The sequence below is a fragment of the Rhipicephalus microplus genome, chromosome 2 (genome assembly GCF_043290135.1).
Source record: "Rhipicephalus microplus isolate Deutch F79 chromosome 2, USDA_Rmic, whole genome shotgun sequence".
NCBI lineage: Eukaryota > Metazoa > Arthropoda > Arachnida > Ixodida > Ixodidae > Rhipicephalus > Rhipicephalus microplus.
The window spans coordinates 249710962-249734864 of record NC_134701.1 but is presented as its reverse complement, the minus strand read 5'-3'; the positions used below and the strand labels follow the sequence as shown (position 1 = coordinate 249734864).

The 23903-nt window shown below is 46.6% G+C and overlaps 1 protein-coding gene across 15 annotated transcripts in view; it reads left to right on the top strand.

The window, feature by feature from the left end:
* LOC119169296 (uncharacterized) overlaps nt 1–23903 on the top strand; it is a 31945-nt gene that overhangs the window by 5690 nt on the left and 2352 nt on the right. For 3 of the 15 annotated variants that reach the window (XM_037420410.2, XM_075879036.1, XM_075879087.1), the window contains 11 exons: nt 620–721; nt 1951–2061; nt 3354–3434; nt 3540–3629; nt 5520–5591; nt 10398–10580; nt 13315–13539; nt 17132–17235; nt 18499–18602; nt 19436–19713; nt 22418–22590. In XM_037420410.2, coding sequence (XP_037276307.2) covers nt 620–721; nt 1951–2061; nt 3354–3434; nt 3540–3629; nt 5520–5591; nt 10398–10580; nt 13315–13539; nt 17132–17235; nt 18499–18602; nt 19436–19713; nt 22418–22590 — 1523 coding nt within the window. The remainder of the gene's footprint in view (nt 1–619; nt 722–1950; nt 2062–3353; nt 3435–3539; nt 3630–5519; nt 5592–10397; nt 10581–13314; nt 13540–17131; nt 17236–18498; nt 18603–19435; nt 19714–22417; nt 22591–23903) is intronic. The other 12 variants (XM_075879043.1, XM_075879060.1, XM_075879055.1 and 9 more) reach the window with 7 other exon arrangements.

Below are 23903 nucleotides of genomic sequence, written 5' to 3'. Positions count from 1 at the left end.
GAACGCAATCGCACTCATGCACCGTCCCAAGCAGAACATTAATTTTTATGTGTACCTTTGCTCTCTTTCTTTTATTTTTAAATATCACTGTAAAGACGTTAAAGCGCACCAACGCCGTTACAAAGTGCTGGAAGAAAGCGCACTCTTTTGTCAGCGCCGTTCACATCGCTGCAGGTTACCGATTCACCGTGCTATACTTCCTGTCGAAGAAGACATAGAATCTCAGGGTTCGGGTATTTAAGCTTTACCACGGGTCCACAAACCATTTACAGTAGTCACGCAAAATTCATGAGGGATTTTGATTAAAATCAAAAGCTCTATAATTGTACAAGGTATGTGAGAGAAACCACCTATAGGCGGGAGCTTTGTATTCATTACGGTTTTCAGGAGTTACTTGGCAAGCATTTCAGTGCAAGTTCATGCATCATGAGCGGCTTCGTTTGCGTGCAGCTGCACACAATTCCCATACAGGGGTTGCAACCTCGAAAACAGCTGTGACAGAACGTTATATGCCGATAGAGTCACTGGGGCGGGAGTAGAATGAGAGAAAAAAAAAATATCTCTGTATTTGGTTGCTGTTTTTTTTTTGCAACATACGGTTTCCTTTTTGTGCCCGCAGGGGGTTTTAGAAACCCGGTGGACCCGTTTAACCTGTTAAATGACATCCTTACAAACATCCCGGGTCTAGGATCGGCAGTGGGAGGCCCACATGCCGGCGCAAGTAAGTCGAGTTCTCGTCGCTCCATCTATAGGCCATCCTTCGCATCTTGTCGATCACGTGTGTGTGCCGATGCATGCAAGTTTGGCAAGACACGGATCATCGCTTACACACTTGGGGAACGTCTTCCGCGCTTCCTCCCACTGTGCATCATCTCTGCTTATGAGCTGCCTTAGGAATAAGAGTCTGCTCCATGCTTCGGCTTAATAGGGGAGGGAGACACTGCTATAAATTTGCTCCCCCCCCCCTCACCCTTCCTACGCACGCTTTGCTTATCGCAAAAGCGTATAGACGTATACTTCGAGTCAATATGCACACTCAGTCAGTGGCCGCTGAAGACAGATCTTTACACCTCTACACAAGACAGTAAGTACTGCTACTCACCTGTGAAGAACTACATACCTGCTTGGTTTGTGCTTGCACTTAATCCATTATTTACGCCGCAATGAAGCTCTAGATTCCCCAAACCACACATGCTAAACTAGTGTGCGGAAACAGCTGTATTTACATCCCAAACGTAGTTCTTTTCTCGTCAATCCACTCAGATGACGCTGAACAATGCTCACGCTTTTAATGCCGCTTATATGAACTATAGCAAGCACGCATGATTCCCTCGCTTCAAGATTTGCTCGCCATCTTGTGACCGCTGAGAATGCCGGGATATGGACGCTGTTCCCCACCGGCTTGTGCGCTAGCAGCGTGAACTGGTGAACAAGTAAGAAAACGAGGAAATCATGACTTTTATTTTTTCAGGGCAAAAGTACGATTTATTAGGCAGTTTTAGAATAGGGTGCGCAAAGCATCGCGTTAGCGCTTGCTGCCACCGCGCATGTGTCATAAGCTATCTGCATGGGTACCGACGTTAAGTTACTAGAATAGCGCATCGTACCCAAGCAACGCTAACAACGCTATAACGCCAAGAAACCTATTCTAAAACTGTCTATTGTGTTAAGTGGAACATGGCAGCGCATAGGACACCTTGCCCGAAATTATAGTCTCCCATTATGCCAAATCAAACCAGAAAAGGTACAGTTCGCTCAATAGCATGTCACCTTTGCTTGAGTGGAAAGAAAGGGCTGAGTTTACAGCCGCAGTTTTCAACAGAGGAGGAGTCGATATCGGTGAGTTGGAGGATCATTGTGTGAAAAATGTCAAGGAGCAACAAACGCACACTATTCGCCGAGGAACCTGTTGCCCGACCAAGCACTTATTTTGTCGTGTGTGCATCTCAGTTGGACCGTTTCGCCCCTACGGAGTCACCATCCCAGGCGTGCATTCGCTTGAGGACTATATGCGCTTCCTAGGATTCCCACACCAAGGGCTCAACTTTGGAGCGTTACCAGGTAAATCGGTATTCCGGGAAATAGCATGCCCTTCGTTTGCATGAACTGTATAGCGAGTAGACCTGCGTCACCACGGTGTTACGACTTACGGCATGCCGAAGTGAGCATGTTTGAAGCTACTACGCGTCCCGCGAAAAAGGAAACCGTTCTAAGTTACGCTGTATAAGTCTAACAGTTTTCTCGGGTAAGTGTCCAGTGTTGCCCGTTTTCTCAAAAAGAGAAGGGTGCGTTGTGGTTAGAAATAGAGTAACGGTTTGTGAAGCACGCTGTAGCTACAAGTGTTTTTTTTTTTTTTTTGCTGGCATTTATGAACCAGAGTGCAAGCATTGGCGCTGTTTTGAAAGAAAGCAAGCATGCACGTTCAGTAAAATGCTGTTTAATGACTTGGCGCTATGCCTCATTGAACAAGCAGCTGGCAAGGTCGATGCTTTTGTTCCACTTGACCAATACGCTTTCTGGACTCGACTTTGACAACCATGCGAAACGCGCCGGAGGCCTCTTGCCCAATTGAACGAAGGCGGCAGCCCTTAACACGGCGTGACTTGCTAGCAATGAACGAGCGTACGAGAAAAGAAAAAAAATGAAATAAATGATATATAATACACTGACACAGCACGGCACACCTGAATGTAAATACTCAGCGCGTCAGCTTTAATTTCCGTTTGGGCTGCCAGCCAAACGTCAATGTCTTACTCTTAGATATTGCGCTGTCAGAGTAGAAGGCCAATAGTAGGCCCTTTTTTTCAACATGGCAAGTACTTTCATGCCTTTGCCGAAACTGAACAGAGGCATGAAGGATTAGGCGTCCGTCTGTCTAATATACTATCGAGAATGCATGATTGCACTAACTGCGGGAAAGTAATTACAATCTGTCATTCCATAATTTTGACAAAGCTTTAGTTTTGTCAGAACTCCCAAGATGCAGTGTACTATAACCTCAGGGAAAATAGGCTATTCTGTCTCGTCGTAATATAACAAGACGCGAAACGGTTTGTGACTTCGTGAGCGAAACTTAAACTTTATTACCTCTAGCAAGCGTTCAGCATTGAATACTATGTCCACTGCGCACTAATCCTACAATCGTCCGAGATCGAGAGAAGAATCAAGTGGCAAATGTTCGGAGAGTCCCGAAACGCGTTAGTGATCGTCTTTCGCTATACCTGTCGACTGTATAAGACTAACAGCCAACCCTCTTTCTCTGTTGTCGACGCTGTCTATACGTGCTATACAGACAGGTCGAACCATGCCAAATGTGTGTTCGTAGATTGACTCTGTGCCCGATTACGTCACAGGCCCTTACGTTCCCACGATACCCCATTTACCACACGGTGGCAGCTTCGGATTTCCAATCAATCCCCAAGGCATTCTGCCAGGTATTCACATGCATGGGCCAGGTCGCCTCACCAGACCGGTCGACGAATGGGCCTGTGTGTCAGCTCCTTCCTAATGAATGTAACTTTCATTCGCTACCAACGCAGGACCAGAACCACATATTCCGCACCAGCCCTTGCCGCCTCATGGTGGTGGCGGCTCGGGATACCCCATTAGGCCGGACAACTACTATCCAGGTGGGCTTTGAAGTTTATGTGTCTATATTTTTCATTGTTCGTTAAATTGGGTTATTCAGCTTAGAATAAAGAAATGAGAATTTTATCGACTTGTTTTCATTTGTTAGATGCTATATTAATGTGCATTAACAGATAATAATGCCAAGGAATGTACAGGGGATTTTCATGTAGTAATTATACTTGATCCGAATGTGGTGAAAGTAAATTAGACTTTCTGCCGACAGAAACCAAACCTGCAAACTTCGAATGCAACGTTATCATTCGAAAGTTACCGGTTCGTTCCTCTATACTAACGCATGTTTTATACTTTCCTTGGCGCTAATGTCTGCTAGATCTCACTGACATTGTTATTCGACTAAAGAGCAGGTGTGGAGAGGAACGGGAAAGCGCGCCAGATTTCGAGTCAAAACGAAAACGCGGGACGGCTTTATGTTCTCCCATAGCAGAGTACCAAGTAGTCTAAATCGTTACCCCTTTTTCCTAAATACGCTCGACAGAAGTTTACAAGGATTGGACGCCCGAATTAACATCCTATAGGGGAGCCTGTAAACGTTTCTAACATGGTTCTCTTCAATTACACAGCAGTAGCGCAGAAGTACCAGCATGTTTGTCGCGTTCATCTCAAACGTGAACATATAACATTCACGTTGTGCTCACGAGGTTCTCACGTATCACGTGATGGCTGGACTCTCTCGGATGTACAGTCGGCAATGTAAAGCAGTTTCATTCATGATAGGCCTCTATGAACACTGTGTAGTGTGTTGCTAGCGAAATACTGGCTCTCGTACTATTTTCAGGTCCCAGATGTTATGCAGCATATTGTTCTCCACCCGAGACGCTTGCTTGCAGCACATTACTACCGTGACCACAGCAAGCTAGGCAGGCTGGGACATGCGCTATCGCCATCTGGTTTACTTAGCGATAGCATTAGTCTCCCGTTCTTACGACGTACAGTACGTCAAGCTATGATAATATTATGAGGCATACTAGAACGGTGGTCTCCGCATTAATTTCGCCCACTCGAGGTTATTTAACTGGCCTAGCACGCAAGTAATTTTTCCACTAGATCTGCCCCTGTCGGGGTGCGACCATCGCAGACGATATCCAGACCCCGACCACGTGTTAGATAAGCACTACGGACGCTGAGTTACTGAGGTGCGTCTTTTGATACTATTGCTGGATTATAACACAAACACCTTAACGGGAGAAATGGTCGACCCTATGTCATCCGTTGGCGTGATGCGGGCGTGTTATGCTCAGAAGACGCGCTTCGCAACGGTACACGCGTTCCATCGAAGCAGTGAATACGCGTTTTTTTTGGCCAACTGGGCGGGTGTAATGGTCACCATGGCCGCACTGCATCGAATCTGTAGCGTTCCAACGAGGTCGTGAATTGAGCATATCGTCGCCCCATAGCTTGACAGAGTGCCAAACAAAGAGGGATGATGCGGCAAGTTTTTTTTTTTTTTTCAGAAAGAACTAGCAGTATACGTTGAAACATTGAGAAAGACTTGAAAAAAAGAGTGAGAGAGAAGGATAGCAAAACAACTGAGAGGTTAACCGGAGGTATACTGACCGGTTTGCTAACATGCATTTAGGAAGGGGGAAATGGGATGCAAAAAGAATGAGAGAGAAGAACAACTTTCAAAAGAAGTGCAAAATTCTGGCTAACGGGAGCATCAGCGTCACCGTTTCGACTGCCGGCTTTCACGAAGTGGAGCAGGCTGCATTTTCCCTCGATGCGAATTCGGCTCGATGTCTCTACCGGGCACGGGGCACCCGCTGTGTTGTATACACCCGTGACCTGTGTAGGTTGCGCAAGTCGCTCGCTCCCCTGTCCGGCTCGTTTGTCTCTCTCTCTACTCAACCGGTCGTTCTCTTGTCGCGCAGACGTGGGACCCCAGCAGCCACACGGGAACTCCCCCGGAACCGGGCCCGTCCCTCCTCAACCGGGAAGCGGCGGTGAGTATATACGGAGTGCACGAGAGGACGCCGCACCCATACGGCGACTTAGAAGTGTGGCAGCTTGGGCTAGTCGGTATGGTATGACGATAGTTATAGCGCGAGATCAAAACGACGACACAGAGACAAGAAGGACACGAAAGACACGAGCGCTAACTTCTAACTGAGTTTACTGCGCAGAGCACGAAAATATATAGAGGAGACAGTAACCATGTGCTAACTTCCAACTGAGTTTATTGCGCAGAGTACGAAAATATATAGAGGAGGCAGTAACCATGTGTCGCATGGTCACTGTCTCCTCTATATGTTTCCGTGCTCTGCGCAATAAACTCAGTTGGAAGTTAGCGCTCGTGTCTTTCGTGTCCTTCTTGTCTCTGCGTCATCGTTTTGTTTTCTCGCTATAACTATCGTCGTGCGGCAACACTGCGCAACGAACGCACGATCGCGACGTTCAACCATTGCGCATTGCGTGTTCGGGACAGATGGGTGGAAGAGCAACGTGCAGGAAGAAAGGCGGCTGGGATAGACCTGTCTCTGTCGTCTTCCCGCTTACTCTCACTCCGTGCTTTCCATTCTGGAAAACACGGCAAATTTTCTCTGACCGATCTCCGAACCAGTTTCACTAGGAATTAAGCTGCGGATGAATCAAGCATAGTGACGCCACGACCATGGCAGTTGACCAGTCACGAGCGATCATACTTATAGACTTGACTTCTCACCGCGTAAGCCCATGGCCGGGACGTTCTGGCACATCAGTGATTGTTTTATTAATTACCCAGGCCTGTAGCCAGGAAATGTTTTCGTGGGGGAGGATGGGGGGATGGAACTTGTTGAGGGCTTTGAAAAACCCCTATTTTCATTACTTATTCTCATCAAAACAGCACGCTTCATTCGAAGTTCGGGGAATCGGGGGCTATAAGGCTCCACCTTGGCTACAGTCCTATACCATTGAAGTACCCGATTGGGCGGCGGGTGACTCAAACCCACTATTTTTTTTTTCAATTTTGCATGCGACACGCATACATACAAGCCCTGGCAAGCACGTATATATGAGGTGTATTTTACCGTAAAGCCTCCCCCCCCCCCCCCAAAAAAAAAATGTTTCCGGCTACGCCGCTGGTTACACCGCGTACTATTCTTTACTATCCATCAATTACTATATAGCTGTTATAATTTATAATTTACTATAGGATGTTACGTTGTGTCTGCCGTGGTGGTGTGTAGTGGTAACGGTGCTAGGCTGTTGTCCCGAAGGTCGCAGATTCGATCCCTGCCGAATTTCGATGGATGCGAAATAATGGATACCCGTGTACTGCACCACGTCAGTGCATGGTAAAAAACAGCAGATGGTCGAAATTTCCGGTGCCCTCCACCAAGGTGTCCGTCATCATCATATCATGCTTTCGGGACGTAAAACTCTAGATATTGTTATTATTAAACACACTATACGAGAAAAAAAAACACTTCGAACCACGGAGCTAGGGAAAGTTTTAATTGAATGGTAAAATGCTTCACACTTTTATGAGCGTTTGCACGCTTTATTTAGTATCCCAGCTGCCAAAAGTGCCACACGAAGAGGGTGTCTAGGATGACCTTGAATGACGCCTAATTAAGAGCAGGATGTTTGCGTGAACCGGCGCGCCCTTAGCGTAGTCACCTCGTTAGGTGACCGCTACAGCCGTACATCCTCTCATCGTGCCACCATTGCAAACTTGTCACTGCGCAAGTAAAAGAACGGAGCTACAAAGGCGTGTACTGTGCAGACCCACCATTAATTTTATCGGTGCACCTCAGGAAACACGCTTGTGATGATATCGGTCTCGCTCGGCTCGCAGACTTCCCCTTGAAGTGTGCTTGGCGCGTGGTCTTCTGTTGTGACGTTCGTTTACACTTCGTGTCACTCAGCGTCGTTTCTTTTCTTCGCGCCCTTTATTTATTTATTTTTTCTTTAAAGAAGTCGTCGTGCTCGCGTCTCCGCGCAGGCGTTAACACAGCTGCTCGACAGGGTGGCCACGAGGCGAAACTAATCGCGCGGAAAGTCGACGCCGCCGCCAGATGATTGCTAGGCGTGGAAAGTAATTACTTTTTACGCCTAAAAAAGAAACTGCCCCTCGGTTTATTGGAAGGTGAAGCTACGCACTCCTCCTCCATCCATCGTACACTATACTGCGCTGAAGAGAAAGTTGACGGCGCAGTCTTAAGCGAAGGTCGCGCAGGCGAAAAGGCCTCCGGGCGCTACGACGTAGTCATGCACGTCGCAGAAGGTCCCCGAAGGAAGAAAGCGAAATTCGCGACCGCCGCGTGCCGCCCTACATCGACCGTGGCGGGATTTCCCGTTTGAAAGCTCGAGGCGTCCTTGGCCCCGGAGAGAGGCGAACGCGGTCATGGGCTCCTTGAGGGTGTTCGGTTTCCCCCGGAACCAAAAGGGTGTTACCAAGGAGGATTTTAAAAAATTGCTGAGTGGAAATGGTTGCGCAGAAGTGAAGCCGTTCATCTGGCAAGATGGCGGTTGTGGCGGCCATCTTACTAGGGGCATGATAAAGTATCGCCGTTCAGCGATTAAAAACGAAGCGTTTCCATCGCACGCTTAACGAGTTTATTGTGGGAACTATTTCGGGTCACATAGTGCTCCATGCAAGTGCGTTTTAGAGTTACTAGTTTTCCTTAGTGAGCCTGTAATTGGAGGCAAAGTTCTTTGAAGATTCAGTCATCGATACTCGTTTCTGTATGTTATTTCGTCGGGAACAACTATCTTTTAATATAGAACTAACGCAGCATTTACATAACACGTCAAAGCCACTTGATCTTCAAGTGGGCACTATCATTAAAGAGCATGTTTCCGCCATCTTGGCAGTGGCAAAAGCTGGCTTCTCTTCTGCTGGCAAGGCAATGCAGTAGCTTCCACTCCGGCAATTTTTCTTTAATCCTCCTTGGGTGTTACCGTTGAAGCGACCCGGCGCGACGGGCAGGCTGGGCAATCGAGATTGACTGGCCTGGCTGTGAAAGAGATCGCGGCATCACTTTCTGATGCCAAATTTTCCTTCGTTTTCTTTTTCGTTTCGAGTTCGTGGAAGAGCAAAATCGCGGATTTTCTGTCTATCTCATTGTGCAAATGTAGTAACCTCGTTTACCAGATGACAGAATGGAGCATCATTAGCCAGCATCATGGCCCACCCAGTGCTAAGTTTAAGTAGGTTTGCGAACCGTCCAAGCGTTTCGTGAGATACAAAGTAGTTCGTACGCGACGACAATTTGTTTTTTAAAAGAAAAATAAAATACGGTCGCGATCCCGGACATGCACAAAGGATCAGTAACAGGCGGTGGGCTCGCCACGAACGCTTCGGTTAAATGAAAAAAAAAATGGCGCACCTTGTGAAAAAGTCGCGCATGGCTTGAGACACCGCAGCTGGACGATTCCGAGGCCCACTTTGGTTTCTGTTGCTCTGATAGCTACGTGACGCTATTATGCTAGGTTTCTTCCGAGTTTTTTTATAGGCTTGGTCTATAGGCGAGAAGCCATTTAATGAACTCTAGCTTTGTCTAGTCAGCGGGACTTTTAGCGGGACGACCCAGTGTCCTCCCATAGTTGAGTACGAAGTACTCGAAATCGTTAAACATTTTTCTAAACGCACAAACACACATATAGGCGATGCTGGGTTGTTGCTAAGTTGCTTCTATATATGTTCATCGGCTTTAACTCAGGGATGCTAAAGATTCTTTCTAGGTAATTGCTAGGCTTTTACATAGACGATGCTAGGTTGGCTGCAGGCAGCTGCCAGGCTCTTAGATATGTGGTCTCCTAATTTTCAATTTCTTACTGGGCTTCAGCTTGTTGTCGTTAGGTTGTTTGTAGGCTAACGTCTGTTTCGTTAGACTACAGAATCATCCAGCTTCGCTGTTTCAAGCCTCACGCGACTTAGTTCAAGCTTCGCCAGTATTTTTTTTCTTTCTTTCTATCGCTTTCCCTGTGTGTGTGTGTCACGTCTTCATCTTCACTGAGCAGAGCTTTCGTTTAACGCTCGTACCCACCTGAAGAGCTTTCAAGACGAAGCACAATTTAGCGATAACTTGAACCACTTCACTGTAGCGAGAACGAAGACAGCGTTGGTAGGTCCATGACGATGATGTCTTTTTGATTCATTGTACACACCAAAGCTTTTACAGCAGGCTCAAAACCGCCGCTTTTGGAATAACTGATTTCGGTTCGATGTCATTTCAATTGGCAAAAGATCGAACACAGTGCACGCTACTGAGGTCCAATTTAACAGCGAATTCCCACTGCGTGCACCCCACTTTGCAGCAATGTCGAAACAATTTTGTACAGCGATCGCTGGCACCCAAAAGTAGCCCTAGAAGTGGGTCCGTTATTAAGGCGAAATCCTTAGATGGCTCATCGAACGCCGAAAGTGAGGGTCGGTGTCAACACGAGCGATGCAAAAAAAAAAAAAATCATCGTTACGTGACGACGTCACATAACTTGACGTGTTATGACGACGCCATCACGTGACGTTGTCCTAAACTTAGCAAAAGGTGGTTGAATCACGAAGGCAGTGCACTGCAACACCACGTCAAACGCAGAGAGCCTTTTTTTTTTTTAAGGCGGGGGGTCAGTGCAGTAGGCTGAGATGATGGCTTACTCCAACTAGTGAACGCTCTTAGACAAATGCATATAGTACCACCTGGCTTTATGAGCTAAATATTCCGGAAAGATGGCCGACTGTTAAAGTCAATTTCATTCACGATAGGTCTGTATGAACGCTGCTTAATGCGTTCCTAGCGAAATACCGGCTATCGTACGATTTGCAGGTCCAGTTGTTCCTCATAGACCGGTAGTTCCGTCGAGACCAACGAATCCGTCAGGACCAGTAGTTCCGTCAAAACCGGTGGTTCCGTCAAAACCGGTGGTTCCGTCAGGACCTGCGGTCCCGCCCACGCCAGTGAACAAGCCAGGCAAGCGGCCAGGACCGGGCGGTGGCAGCAACCCTCCAGGTAATAAATTGGATATAGTTCAGTGGCGATATTTAAAGGGCGGCTTACAATATATATTCTATTGTATTGTATATATAATTTGTTCTAAATCATTTTCAATCCGCTCTTTTGGGAGTAGACTGAACAAGTCTATTGCAGGTCTAAAACTTAGTTGTGCCCTAATGCATAGTCTTAAAGTGGTTCGAAAAAATATTTACTTCCACGATAAATTCATATCGCTCACAACGCTACCAGTGGCGTTACAGCGCATGTTTTGTGCATTGGGACATTCGAAAGCTTGACCCAATTCTACCTCCGCCTTCCTTTATGGATACTGTTCCCAGCTAATCTGAAATGGTACGTTTCTAGAGTCTGTTGCAACTCCAGCTAACACATTCATCGCTCTCCCTGACGCTGGTAATAATAGCGCGAACGGCAATTAACTTGGCAATGTTTTTCAGTGACCTTTCTTCTCGTGTGTCGCTGCTGTATGGACTAACAAACATCAATCAACAGCAATTAACAACAGGGTGCTTTACTAACATTCGTCGATATCTCTAGCAATAACAGCTCGCCAGTGAATGCTAGACAAGCCATTGCATGCCATTCAACGAAATGGGGTCTCAACTGCACGAAAAAGATTGAGACACCTATGCCCTAATGGTCCGAAAACTGAGGAAACAGCGCAGCTGTTGGCGTTACAATCATCCTCACTTCGTCTTCCCACCCCCTTGATGTACCTATGCAATGATTTATGCCTGCTCCAGAGCCTCACGAACTTTCATATACTATACTATATACGAAGGTATGCTATGTTTTTTTTCTATTCCTTTGTATTCTCTATCGATTTCTTTCTCTTTATCTCATTCGCTGTTTGTGCTTTCTTTTTTTTCTATTCATTTCTCTTCACCTTCATCTTTTCCTAGCTCACTCGCCAATCGCAATGCAATCGCATGGTTCTCTTTCTCGGAGCCAGGCACAGCTGTACCAAGTGGTAGCTATAGGCAAGGCGCAGTGCTATCATAGCCAGGCGCAGTTTCCGATCTACGCGATACAGACGAACAAAAAGTTTTTAACAGTTCCGCTGTTAAGAAGCGTATACTTTCCTATCAGAGTTGAGAGGTCTGTGTTGGAAGAGTCGATGCCAAATCGCTTTGCTCTGCATTTCTGTCACTGTGCGTAGGGGAGGGGTCCGATGACGGTGCGCCATGCGACGAGTGCGAGGATGGAGAGAACGACTCCTACATCCACTTAATCGACCCGAGAAGAGGAAAGAACTGAACAAGACAGCGCTGGCCGGCCTGCTGAGTGACCACCGTGCGCTGTATACGCCTCTCCTCACGTTGCTTTCTGGGCGGAGCTCTTCTATTTCTTCGCGACCCGCTGGAAACGCGCGCATCGACGAAGCTTAAGAGCAGAAACTAGGTCTTCTTCGCATCACGGACGTCAGCAGAAAGTAAATTGATAAAACAGTGGCATCAAAGCAGAGAACACATCTGCCAACGTTTGTACATCTGTTGAACGTCGTGCACGCAGAATAATCGAGCGATTTCGGAGCTCCGTAACTGCAAGTTCTTGTCGCACTTTTCGCATAGGCGAAGATAGTTTGACGACGACATTCTTGCATAACGATGTACATTGACGCAAACGACGACACAAAAAATGGTAGATTGTAGACGCTATAAAACCTGCTATACTCATATCCTACTGAGAAGCTCTGTACGTGCGACGTTTGCGAGGTATTAAATGGGTACACACCATTACACCACCAGTTGCAAAAGTAAGATATAATACTTGGTTCACTCTTTAATAATTTCTTTCCCTTGTTACATATATGAGAGCGTATCAATGTTGTCACGCGCGATACTATATGAAAGAGCTGATATGGCGTGAAAATTCAAAAGCGACCCACTGCTAAAGCACCCTGTTGTTACTGCTGTTGTTTGTTGAAAGAGAAATAAAAGCGTACCCATGCACAGATTGTGTTGTCAATTTGACTACTATCTCGGGCATTCTTTCAAGAAAAAAAAATACGATCCCGCAGCTGTCCTTCCAATGGAGGCCGAGGCTTTTCCTTTCGTTCACAGGATTACATACACGCTGCCCCGTGTGCATGCGCGCTCAATAAAACACACAGCTGTACCACGAGCGTCCCCTCCCATAAATAAAGCATAAATAAAGCCTGACTTGACATGTGTTTGAGGACATGTGACTCGGGGCGTGCTAGTGATACGCATAACATTGACATAACATTGAATGGCGGTAGCAGACAAGAAAGGGTAAATGAAGAAAATAATAGGGTCGTCTGTATTTCTGATAAAATCACGCGCCTTCACTTGCGACAATCACTGAGCTTAAAGAGGGGCGGCAGAAAAAAACACTGCAGGTGTTTAGACCGTTCAGCGCAGAGCAGGAACCCTTTAGCGCTCGACGGAGCTTTGCTATTCTTGGTAGGTTCTGAGCAAGCCCAGTAATATTGAGGACAGATTCTCAGAGAGTCATTAAAATAAAAGAAACCATATATAGAGTAAATACACCACATCTTTCATGTTGACTTCTTCTATTGTTTCTTACTCTGAAAAGAGGCTGGTCTACACATAAGGAGTTCAAACGCACGGCAGGAGTGCACACGACAGCTCGAAAGCCATCGTTGGCACACCTCCGGCGGTTTACCAATGTATACCTCGCTAAACTTGACGGGGTGTTTAAGACGCCCACAATGAGGAAACATCCCGGGGTCTCTGTTTGTGAACAGTGAAAAAGGCTTCACCCATGCTGGCTGCCACCGAACGCTGCAAGGCGCCGTCATCGGATGGGCATGGCGGCTGCGTTCCCGAGTATTCGTGCCCCGAACCACGTCGCGAGAGGTCGGACTCGTGCGTGCTCGAGGACCACGTGTGCTGCCGCCAGGAGTCGAGACCGCAGCGTTCGGCGGCCGACAAAGACCGCATGTTGGCCGTACTCCAGGAGAACAGGCTATGTACACGCAGTCGTCCTCACTCGCCCCCCTTTTCGACACAGTAGAGAGTCTTAGCGCCGGGCACCACAAGCGGCTTGCGTACGTACTCTCACGTTACTTCGTTCTCCCAGCTGCACCCCAACGGGATAGAGAGTAACGCAAAAGCTTGCGTACGTATGTCCCTGCGGTAATTTTTATGCTTCACGGGTGCGGCTATGAATAAAAGGGGACGCAAGAGAGTGCGTAAGCAAGCAGCTTAAGGTACCAGGCACCAAAGTTCTCTAATGTCTTCAGGCGTGTCTTTCCTCCTGTACCGGGATATTAGAAAGTTTTGGTATAGCGGAAAACAGCAAACGCAAGGGCTCGACGTTGGCGTTACCGCTATTTCTGGCATATAGCGTTCAACGCTAACGCGCGCAAGAGATCCCGTACGTAGGGCAAGATGGCAGTGCCTGTTGAACCGCTCCCGGTTCAACAGTGAACAAGTGAACCGGGAGCGGTTCACTTCGAATCTTTAGTCATTCTGCATTTTTTAACTCCTCCACTCCCAAACACTGGTTGTATTTGATTTAGATTTGAGTAATGAGGCTTCGCCAGCTGTACACTGCAGATAAAAGAAGTACTTTTTTGAGATACGCACTCGATTTACGGTGCAGAAGGCTTTAAAATTTGTCTACAAGATTCGCTCATGTTTTCGGTAGCAACGCAGAGATGGCGACGCTGCACTCATTTACTTGTTTCCAAAATAAGGCGAATGCGGCCACAAATCAAACTGAGCCACGTCTTGAGGAATACTCGATCGGCGTATGTCGAAAGAAAATGATGTGTTTCATGCCGTCATACGCAACATTGAACCAAACATGGCATGGAGGCGCAGCAATGGTGACCTCGGGTCAACGTGATTTATTGGCGCACTTGAGGTTTTTACAGTACATATAGTGTTTTTATAACTAGATGGCGCTGTAGGTGCTTGCGTTTGCGTTAGCGGGAATGCCTTCCGCTGTACTAAATGACCACGATTTGGCAGACAGCACGTTCCGTTTTAGCGTTAGCGCTGAGAAACACGCTAATGCTAACGTAAGCGTCTTCCGATATACTAAAACTCTCTACTATGCTTACCAATAGTTTCTGAGCAAACTCAACTGCCTCACTTACTCACATACTATACCGAGCACCAATTATTTACAGTTAGCTAGCTTTGACTATTAATGGCTAAACTGTCGGCTAATATAAGGGATCTCCTGTTATAAGAAAAATGCAATCTCTATTCAATTTTGTTCTGTTCATTCACTTGTCGACCAAGACTTCTCTACGACAGAATAGAGAATCCTGCTCTGTCCTGTTCCCTTATTTATACGTCTACTTTGGTTGCGTCCATCACCTTCCTTCAGCATGAACCAACTAGCCCAACAACACGTTTTAGTTAACTACTCGCTGGCTGATTCACACGAAACCAATTCCTACACGGCATAGGTCTGCCAAATTTCTGTTAAAGAAACGTAGACCTTAAATGCAATGTAAAGAAAAGCATTAATTTGTCTCATTGGGGCAGATATAATAATGAAAAATGTTGAAAAACGACGAAAAAGCTCAGATGGATTAGTAAAGTGCACTCCAGGAATACTAAATACAACAGCTAGAGGTGAAGCTTCTGATGTAAAAAGAAAGAAATGACACCGAAAGAAAAATCGCAGGCCACAGTACGGTTCCATTGGTGTAATAGAATACTTTGCTCAATTCATTGTGAAGTCAGTTACTGGGGCAGAGTATTGCTACGGTAGTAGTGTCCCGCTAAGTTCTTAGCACAATCATACTGTGCTGAAAAATTAACTGCACTTAAGGCAACGGTTTACGCTTCTCGTGCCCTTAAGGGGATCATGTACTAGAAAATAGATGTGTAGCTCTTAATTTCGCACACATATCTCACCCTGTGTAGGTCATAACTGATAAGAGAATAGCTTGGTTTGTGAGGCATACAAAATTATTTTACACGCCAAACAAGTGAAACGAAGCTACGAAAACATACCGGCTACATCCTTAACTAAATTGCCGTCCTCGCGTTGTGAATAGATCTCTCCCTGTTTGCGAACAGTGTGACGTCACTGCAAGCAAACCCGCCCACCATACCCTCCCTCGTAGCATGGGCTGGCTGGAGAGAAAGTTCCACCGGCGGCATCTTTCTGCATAACAGAGTTGCGTGTGTCTGCAATCCTTCGACAGAAATTTCTGCACTGCTACGTTCTAAAGTCGCCGATTTTAAAAGGAAGGGTCACTGCCTATAGTGCATAATTCTGTTAGCATGTGAAAATTTGCTTATTCAGATGACAGCTATATAAAAATCTTATCCTCTTCGAAAGCGAATGTTTTGCATGTTCACGGTGACTGGCACTTTGAGAACTATTTGCATGGCATGGATGCTAACTTACTCAATTTCGATCACGGCATGTGTAATGCAGTTTTAAACGAGGAACAGCGTGGCATTAGCATGGTTCTGAGCTACTGTGCGGGAAGTAACGAAAAAAATTCCTAATCATTGCGCGAAATTCTGATCGCAGTTGAATGAAACAAAAAAATAAAACACTTTTTGCTATGTGTTAGGCTGAGGTCAACATACCCCGTGAAAATTACAGCGACATTTCGCCCCATCGTGTCTCATAACCCATTGAAAATTCATGCTATTTGAAACCCGATAACTTAATATACATAATATATTGCGCAGTTACGTCACTGCATTTGATGCCCATATACAAGGTGTTTGCATACCTACACTTCCCCTTAAAAAACCTGCTGGACAACCTTGTAATGTGCATATTCACTCCGCTGTTTTTACCAAGACGTATCGGGTCTCTGATGACACGAGTAATACCTTTACTGAATTTGCGTATTCGCCGTGGTGAAGTGTATATGTTTATTCAGCGATGCTACATTATGCCGATAGCTCATACGTAGTCACATCTTTCAACACATCACGCCCCCCCCCCTTTTTTTTTCTGCACACCGCGCGAATGGCGATAATCACGTCAAATGCATTTTACCTTGACTAAATTGTCGAATCGAGATGTTCCGTCGACAACTGGTCACTGCCACCCCGGGCCACAATGATTGTCAGTGTTTTCGCAAATAATACTCATTATTATTCACACTGCACACACCACGCACAATATTCTCACTTAGTTTCACCATCCGTACAGGTAAACAAATATTCTCGATGCTTTTCCACGCACACTACACGCCACAACCAACGCCGCACATTTTCGAAGACGATGCCGCTCTTCCTCACACAGGCCACCACGTGTGTTCACTTCTCCAAGATAAACAGCCAGCCAGCGTGGCAAATATTTCATAACGCAGTTTACCACCCACCTGGACGTTCTCTAACTTATACCACAGGTGATGTCGTCATTGTAAGATGAAGTTTAAGCTTTCAAAAAAAAAAAAAGACCCAAACATCACGCGACTGTACCCCAGTAGGCAACCGGCGAGATTGTTTTGCCAACCGCCGCTTTGCACGTGCACCGGTGACGTCACGCTGTGATGTACCCCGGTAGAGGTTTTAGAAAAAAGGCTTTGTAAATACACGTCAGCGTTGCACCAATGAGTGAACCCATTCCAGTATGTGGCAGGAATCCCCCCGGAAAACACGGCAAGAAACGGTTCCCGGTTCATTACGTGCTCGGAGGAAGGACCGTCCGCAGTCACGGAGAGTACCCGTTCGTGGTAAGTGGCTACACTACTATGTCTAAAGCGTGCATTTTGTATTGTGCATTCATATCACCGAATTCTCCCCTCTAATGTACCTGACGCGTCTGCGATGGCATCTTACATATGAACGAGATTGGGCAAACTGTTCAAGAAGCCACGCAATAAAGGAAGCTTACCCACAAATGATATCACATTGCAAAGAAGCAACCTTTCAAGAATGCTTTATGAAGATGCACAGAATTCAGCGTCTCATGGCATTCAGAGCAATGCGAAGACGGGAGATTCAGCAAGCACTTTGGGGGACCTACGTCATAAAAAAATGGCTTCTTCTAAAGAACAGCGTATTTCGGAGACGCGAAATTTAATAAAACGTTTGGGACTCACGCACTAAAGTCGGCTTCTCCTCACCAAGAAGCGTAATGTGGGGAAACTAGCTTTTAAAAACACTTCACGGGGCTATATACGTAAGGCAGCTTCTCCTACGACAGCACCGTATTGTAAAAAAGCAAGCTTTGGCGACCACTTTTGCCTACTCCGACTCACTCATGAAATATTATTTGGCCGTAAGGCTCACTCGGGCTCAGGCTCACCAAAACACTCCTCAATCGGACTCACTTGAGCTCACACACGTAGTTTTTTTTTTAACTGGACTGACACGGTCTCGAGCTTTCATAATATTACTCACTCGGACTCACTCAAACTCAGACTCATGGCTGGCACTGAATCTGGGTGAGTCGGCTAATGAGTCCGTCAACGTATGACTAGCTTTTGGACCACAGTTTCAACCTCTCTTCCCGCCCCCTGAAGGAGAACCTGCGCACGTCTGGGTGTGTGTGAGTGCGTTTGTAAGGTCACTGAATCGTTCAATGTACAGGTACTGAGTCACCCACTCGGCCCCGCCGCGGTGGTCTAGTGGCTAAGGTACTCGGCTGCTGACCCGCAGGTCACGGGTTCAAATCCTGGCTGCGGCGGCTGCATTTCCGATGGAGGCGGAGATGTTGTAGGCCCGTGTGCTCAGATTTGGGTGCACGTTAAAGAACCCCAGGTGGTCAAAATTTCCGGAGCCCTCCACTACGGCGTCTCTCATAATCATATGGTGGTTTTGGGACGTTAAACGCCACATATCAATCACCCATTCGAGTTTTCGTCGTCTCCTTGCTGCCTTGACGTTAGAGAAAAGACCACGCACGTCCCAATTATGAGTTTAGTAGGACTACTTTGCTGTACGGACCACCTGCAGTGGCACGATTTGTGGCTAATTGATGCGTCCTCCTACAGGTGGCTGTGTTCCGCGACAAGATCAAGGTGGATAATTTCTGGTGCGGTGGAGCTCTGATCACTAAGCAGGTGGTTCTGTCGGCGGCGCATTGCTTCTATAACGCGTAAGTATGTGCTCTTCTGGGTTCATAGTTGATATAACATCTTATTGGGTCGTGCCTAGGTGCAAGAAGCGCTTGAACAAGTGGAAGGCGTGAAGAACCGCTACCTTGATTTAAAGCTTATTCCTTCAAATACCATTTTTGCGTAATAGACCCTATTTTATGTGATTAAGGCATGACTTTCTCTCACGTTCAGGCCATATGCTATGAATGAGCAACCTCCTCGCTCGACAACAAACAGATGCAGTAGACGTGGTTAACTCTGATGATGAAGACCTAGAATTTTTTGAATTAATTAGAGGTATTATGCCTAAAAATTAGGTTGTTGCAGTGAGTGTACCTATATACAACTTTTCGTTTCATCAAGCACTTTCGAGGGAAGTAGAACAGGCCACTTGTTCATCTGCGGAGGCTGTACAGATGAGGCCCTATAAGCCTATTCCTCAGGGGGATTTTCTGTGTGCCGGCTAATCGACGAAAAAGTAAGCGACAAAATTCAGTAGCATAGACAACCAGTACAAAACCACAGGGGTTTTGACTACAGAGATATCTACTTAAACAGTGAATCAACATATCATTTTCTTAAACTTTCCCAAGACATCAACACGTCCACTACGCAAAAGTGCTGTCTGGCAGAACCTACAGTCGTCCCGCTGTTCAATCAAAACGCTTCAGGAGAACACTTCACTTCGGCCTGGACTCTAAATAGCAGTCGAAGCAATATGCACGCTTGGGAGCTTGGCAATACAGTGCTGCAAAGACATTACCAATAGCAAGCAAAGATTCGCAACTTTTGTTTTGCCTACAAATGAATGACGTTTCTTCGGTCCACACAGGAACGACACGGAGTTCTTCGTGCGCATGGGCAGCCTGGATATATCCAAAAGTCGCGTACGCGGCGCCATGACGATGACGGTGGAGCGCAAAGTCAAGAAGGTCCACATCCACCCGGCCTACAACGGCAAGCAGCAAAATAACGACGTGGCGCTGCTGCTTCTGCACAAGGACGCGGGTGTCAGCGAGTCCCAGATGCCGGCCGCCTGCCTGCCCGACGAAGAGGGCGCGCCCGACGCACACCAGGGCGTCATACTCGGCTGGGGACACAACGGATTCGGTGCGCACAAAAATGTTAAAGTTCCAAGGTCACTAAAGGTGCGCAGCAGACGTGACGTCATGACACGTCATCGCTGCGGAGAGGCGTCGCAGGAACAGAAGTTTAGAGCCTAACCGCGGTACCACGTGATCTGGCGAGCTTATATAACGGCTGCTTCACCAGCGCTTGTTGGTCGCTAAGTCTCGGCATGCATAACGCGTCAGCCACGGAGAGCACTATCTATATGTGTGTTTCAACGCAAGTGATAGTCTGAATACCATTATCTAGTGCATATTGGTATGCGGCTACTTGCAAAATCTCGAGCAAGGGCAATTTAGCCTGCTGAAACTCCGCGCCAAAGGAAGGGTGGGTTATCACATTGTGGAAAATCTTATTGACGCAAAAACATGAAGCTAGCCTCAACCGTAAATAATATTTTATTGCGATAGCAAGTATATGAAGTCTTGACTGGTTTAATGCCGTCACCACCGTCATTCAGCGTATATATATATATATATATATATATATATATATATATATATATATATATATATATATATATATATATATATATATATACAGACAGGCGTGGTGGTTGAGTGGCCGTAGCGTTGCAAGTAGTCAAGTAGGTCCTCCGTGAGCGGTCACAACGTGGTTTATTTCGACGTTTCGACCTAGAGTCTGGCCTTCATCAGGATTGTTGTTCGTTAAGTCTCGGCATGCATAACGCGGCAGCCATGTGTATGTGTGAAAACTCAAGAAAGAAAAAAGCAGCCCGCGCTCGGCGCCCAGCGTGTCACGATGAACCGATGCGCGCTTATCTCCCATGCGTACTTTGCCCCGCGAATGGGGGAGGGGGGTATATGCTTGTGCGCGCGCGTTGATCTTTGGGTGGAGAGAATTGTGCGATTTCGGCATTCACCGGAACGATTGCCTTAGCTGCCGGACCCACAAAGGTCACTTCGCTTGGATGCACAGGCCCCGTTTGCGAAAAGAGCTCGCTTTTCATGCAATGCGAAGTATACCAACTGCGACACTTGTTGATTCCCGCTCATCTCTGCTTGTGATGACGATTCGTGCGTCGTTTTTGTTTAAACAGCGCGTTAAGTGTCGAGCGGTAAACGTTAGTTCGCTCTCGTCCTGTGTATTTTGCTTTCGTACATCATGTGTGCGTGAACAGCGCGCTGCACGTTTTGATCTGCTTGCCTTTCTCAGCGTTACATTCCAACTTGTTGCTATCGCATTCACTGCTTAGCGCTTGCGGCGAAACTGACTTTTTTTTTCGCTGTCTTTAGTGTTTTTTTTTTCAAGGCACTCGTCCCCTCGTTGCTACTCCTCGAAATGTGTGCACGCCTCGAGCACCTAACCTATATCATGTGTACTCTGCCCTACAGGGTGTGGTCGCCTGTGCGCGTGCGCTTATCTCGTGATGAAGGCGGTTAGTACGTCTGGCGCTTTCACAGCAAAGTATGCGTTGAAGTTAAAGAGCGCACGGAGATCACTGCACTCGCTGGAGCGGCCGCGTTAGCGAAAGATACGCACTGCTCAAACCTAAAGAAACAACTGTGACATTTGCGAGTTCTCGCTCATCCTGTGTGTACTTGCGCGTGAATTTCTTGCGTCCATTTCGAGTTTGAGCCGCGTGCATCAAGTGACGAGTTGTGACGGCTGTTAGTTGGCGCTCATCCTATAAGCGTGTTCTTTTGGTGCGTCCCCTGTGCTTGAGCAGCGCGTAGCAAGTGTTTAACTACTTGCCGTTGTTCAGTCTGGCATTCCGATCGGTTGCTATTGCATTCATTATTGTTCTTGTGGCGAAACTGACATTTTTATGTGCTTGTTGATGCCATCTATGTGTGGGGTTCACAATATGCTATGTCCAGGAATACGTTAACAACTTCAGCTGCCAGAACGGTTAAATCGTGGTCATGGGCGTTAGTCGTCGGGAAGGTGTGCCATTAGAGGCGTCAACGTGGGTGCATCCACGTCAAAATGTGCAGTCAATGCTAAACACCAATAGACATTGTACAAGCTCTCATATATCAATGCACAACTAGCTCAACTACCTCCATGATACGAGTTTGTCTTTCTTTTTTCAAATATTCGCATGACGGAGAGATCAGCCATGATTTTTTTGTCTCCTTCCACCCTTTCTTATGGATGACAGTTATAGGCCATACGTTCACCGTGATGCACGTTCTCGCAGGCCACGCTGAGCTACAGCCTTTATGACAAGACAGCTGAAGAAAAAAAAAAGACATATCGGTGATATTTGCTGGTAAACGAGCAGGAACAAATTAAACGGTACCGCGGCAGCCGTTGGAATAAATTTGATAAATGCCACTGAGAAATATGAACCGCTAGGGAAGGGACGCATGAATATTTACGAGTGTTGTTTGCTTGTTTTTTTTTTCTTTGTTAACACGTAGGACAAGCCCACAAAGTTACAATGTTTACTTGCAACTGTGGCTTTGTAACAGCACCACGCGCACTTGCAAACCTATAATTTTGTTTGTGAAGTCCGTCGGATTAATGGCGTGCGTCCTTTGTAAGAGCTGCAAAGCTCCCTCACAAAACTTAACACGGTACCTAATTCACGCGATGTGTTTCTCACCCTTGGGAAGAAGCGTTCGCGTTTAGCCTATATGTATTGGGCGAATTAAGCTCAACATGTTTAAGCATATCGAGTTTGCAATATAAGCGTCTCGCATCAATTTTGCAAGCGCAGGAGGGAAGCTACAAACGAACCTTCAGGAAGCCGATGTGCCCATTGTGAGCAACGAGGAATGCGACAAGCTTTACAAGACCTTGGGAACTTACAAGACTGTCTTCCATCACGGCGTCGACCAGGACTTCCTCTGCGCCGGAAACATCACCGAAGGCGGAGTAGATGCGTGCCAGGTACACGGTCCTCTTTTGACTGTCACCCACGTACGATCGCAGACTTCTCGTGCGAAAATTGGGAACTAAGGCTAACGAAAGGCTGAGAGGAACACGGTATGCAAGCGCGTCCCTTTTAGTAGTACATAAATTTCCCAACGTAATTAAATATCTCAGCTGCTGCTGTAGTACAATGCTCACGAATTGAAACGCGACAATTTAGGAGCATACGTAATGCACGTGTTGTCGTTCCCACCGTTCTTAGCGTAACTTCGACCCGAGTAGTCATATCGAGTATTTATACACTTAAGAGTCCAGATGCGCGTAGCGATTTGACGCGGTTATCTCGAGCAGTTGGGCGTACCGCTCTGCACACTGAAAATTTTTAGTTCCAATCAGTGAGTACATTACTTAGACCAAACGCGTAGTGTTGTGCGTCTTTATTTACTTCAAGTCGTAAGATCGTTCTCCCTCTCCCTCGTTTACTTAACGCTTCGTAACTCACACGTGTAAACGTGGCACAGGTCACGTGACTGCGCAACCGGTTGAGAGCTCACCTGTGTTCGTGGATTATACTTTTTCACTTACCAACGAACCTTAATGCACCAGGCGAGCGACACAGAAACTTGCAGTAGGCATTTTCAGACTAGCATTTTAATTTATTACATATTTCTCCAAATTCGCACACCAGTCAGCAAGAGTCAACGAGTGTAGCCAGAAATTTATTTCGGGGTGTGGGGGGATAACACTTAATGCATCTTTATGCGTGCGTTTGTACGTGTACGTTTCCACACGTGTAAGCAAAACTGAAAATTTTCGGGGAAAAAGGCTTCTACCCTAACCCTCCCCCCTCCCTCCCACGGCTAGGCCACTTCAATGTAACGCTTCAATGTAACGTTGCCCTCCCTCTCTTGCCCGTGACGCACGGCATACATACTCAACATAATAACAACGCGAAAGAGACAGGGCCAGCACAAAAAACCGTCCGTGTATACTTCAACTATGGATATGTAGTGCCAACTGGTTCGCATTCACTCTCTTTAAAATACTCTGAAGATTCAGCAGACAATTCGTTCCAATGCATTTAGTATTGCATTCAGTAATTTTCGGGATAATGCATTCCTCATGGGTGCACATGTTAGTGTATGCGTGCCTGTGCAAAGTGTTTTTTTTGGGGGGGGGGGGGGGGGAGGGGGGGGTCCACGCACGCACGTACGCACGCACCCAAAGTTATAACTTTGCATTGATTTGCAGAAACCATGGCCGACTTTGAATGGATAGCTGAGTGTGTGCAGCGTGTACATATCCAAGTACGAACCAAGCTCATTTGTTTC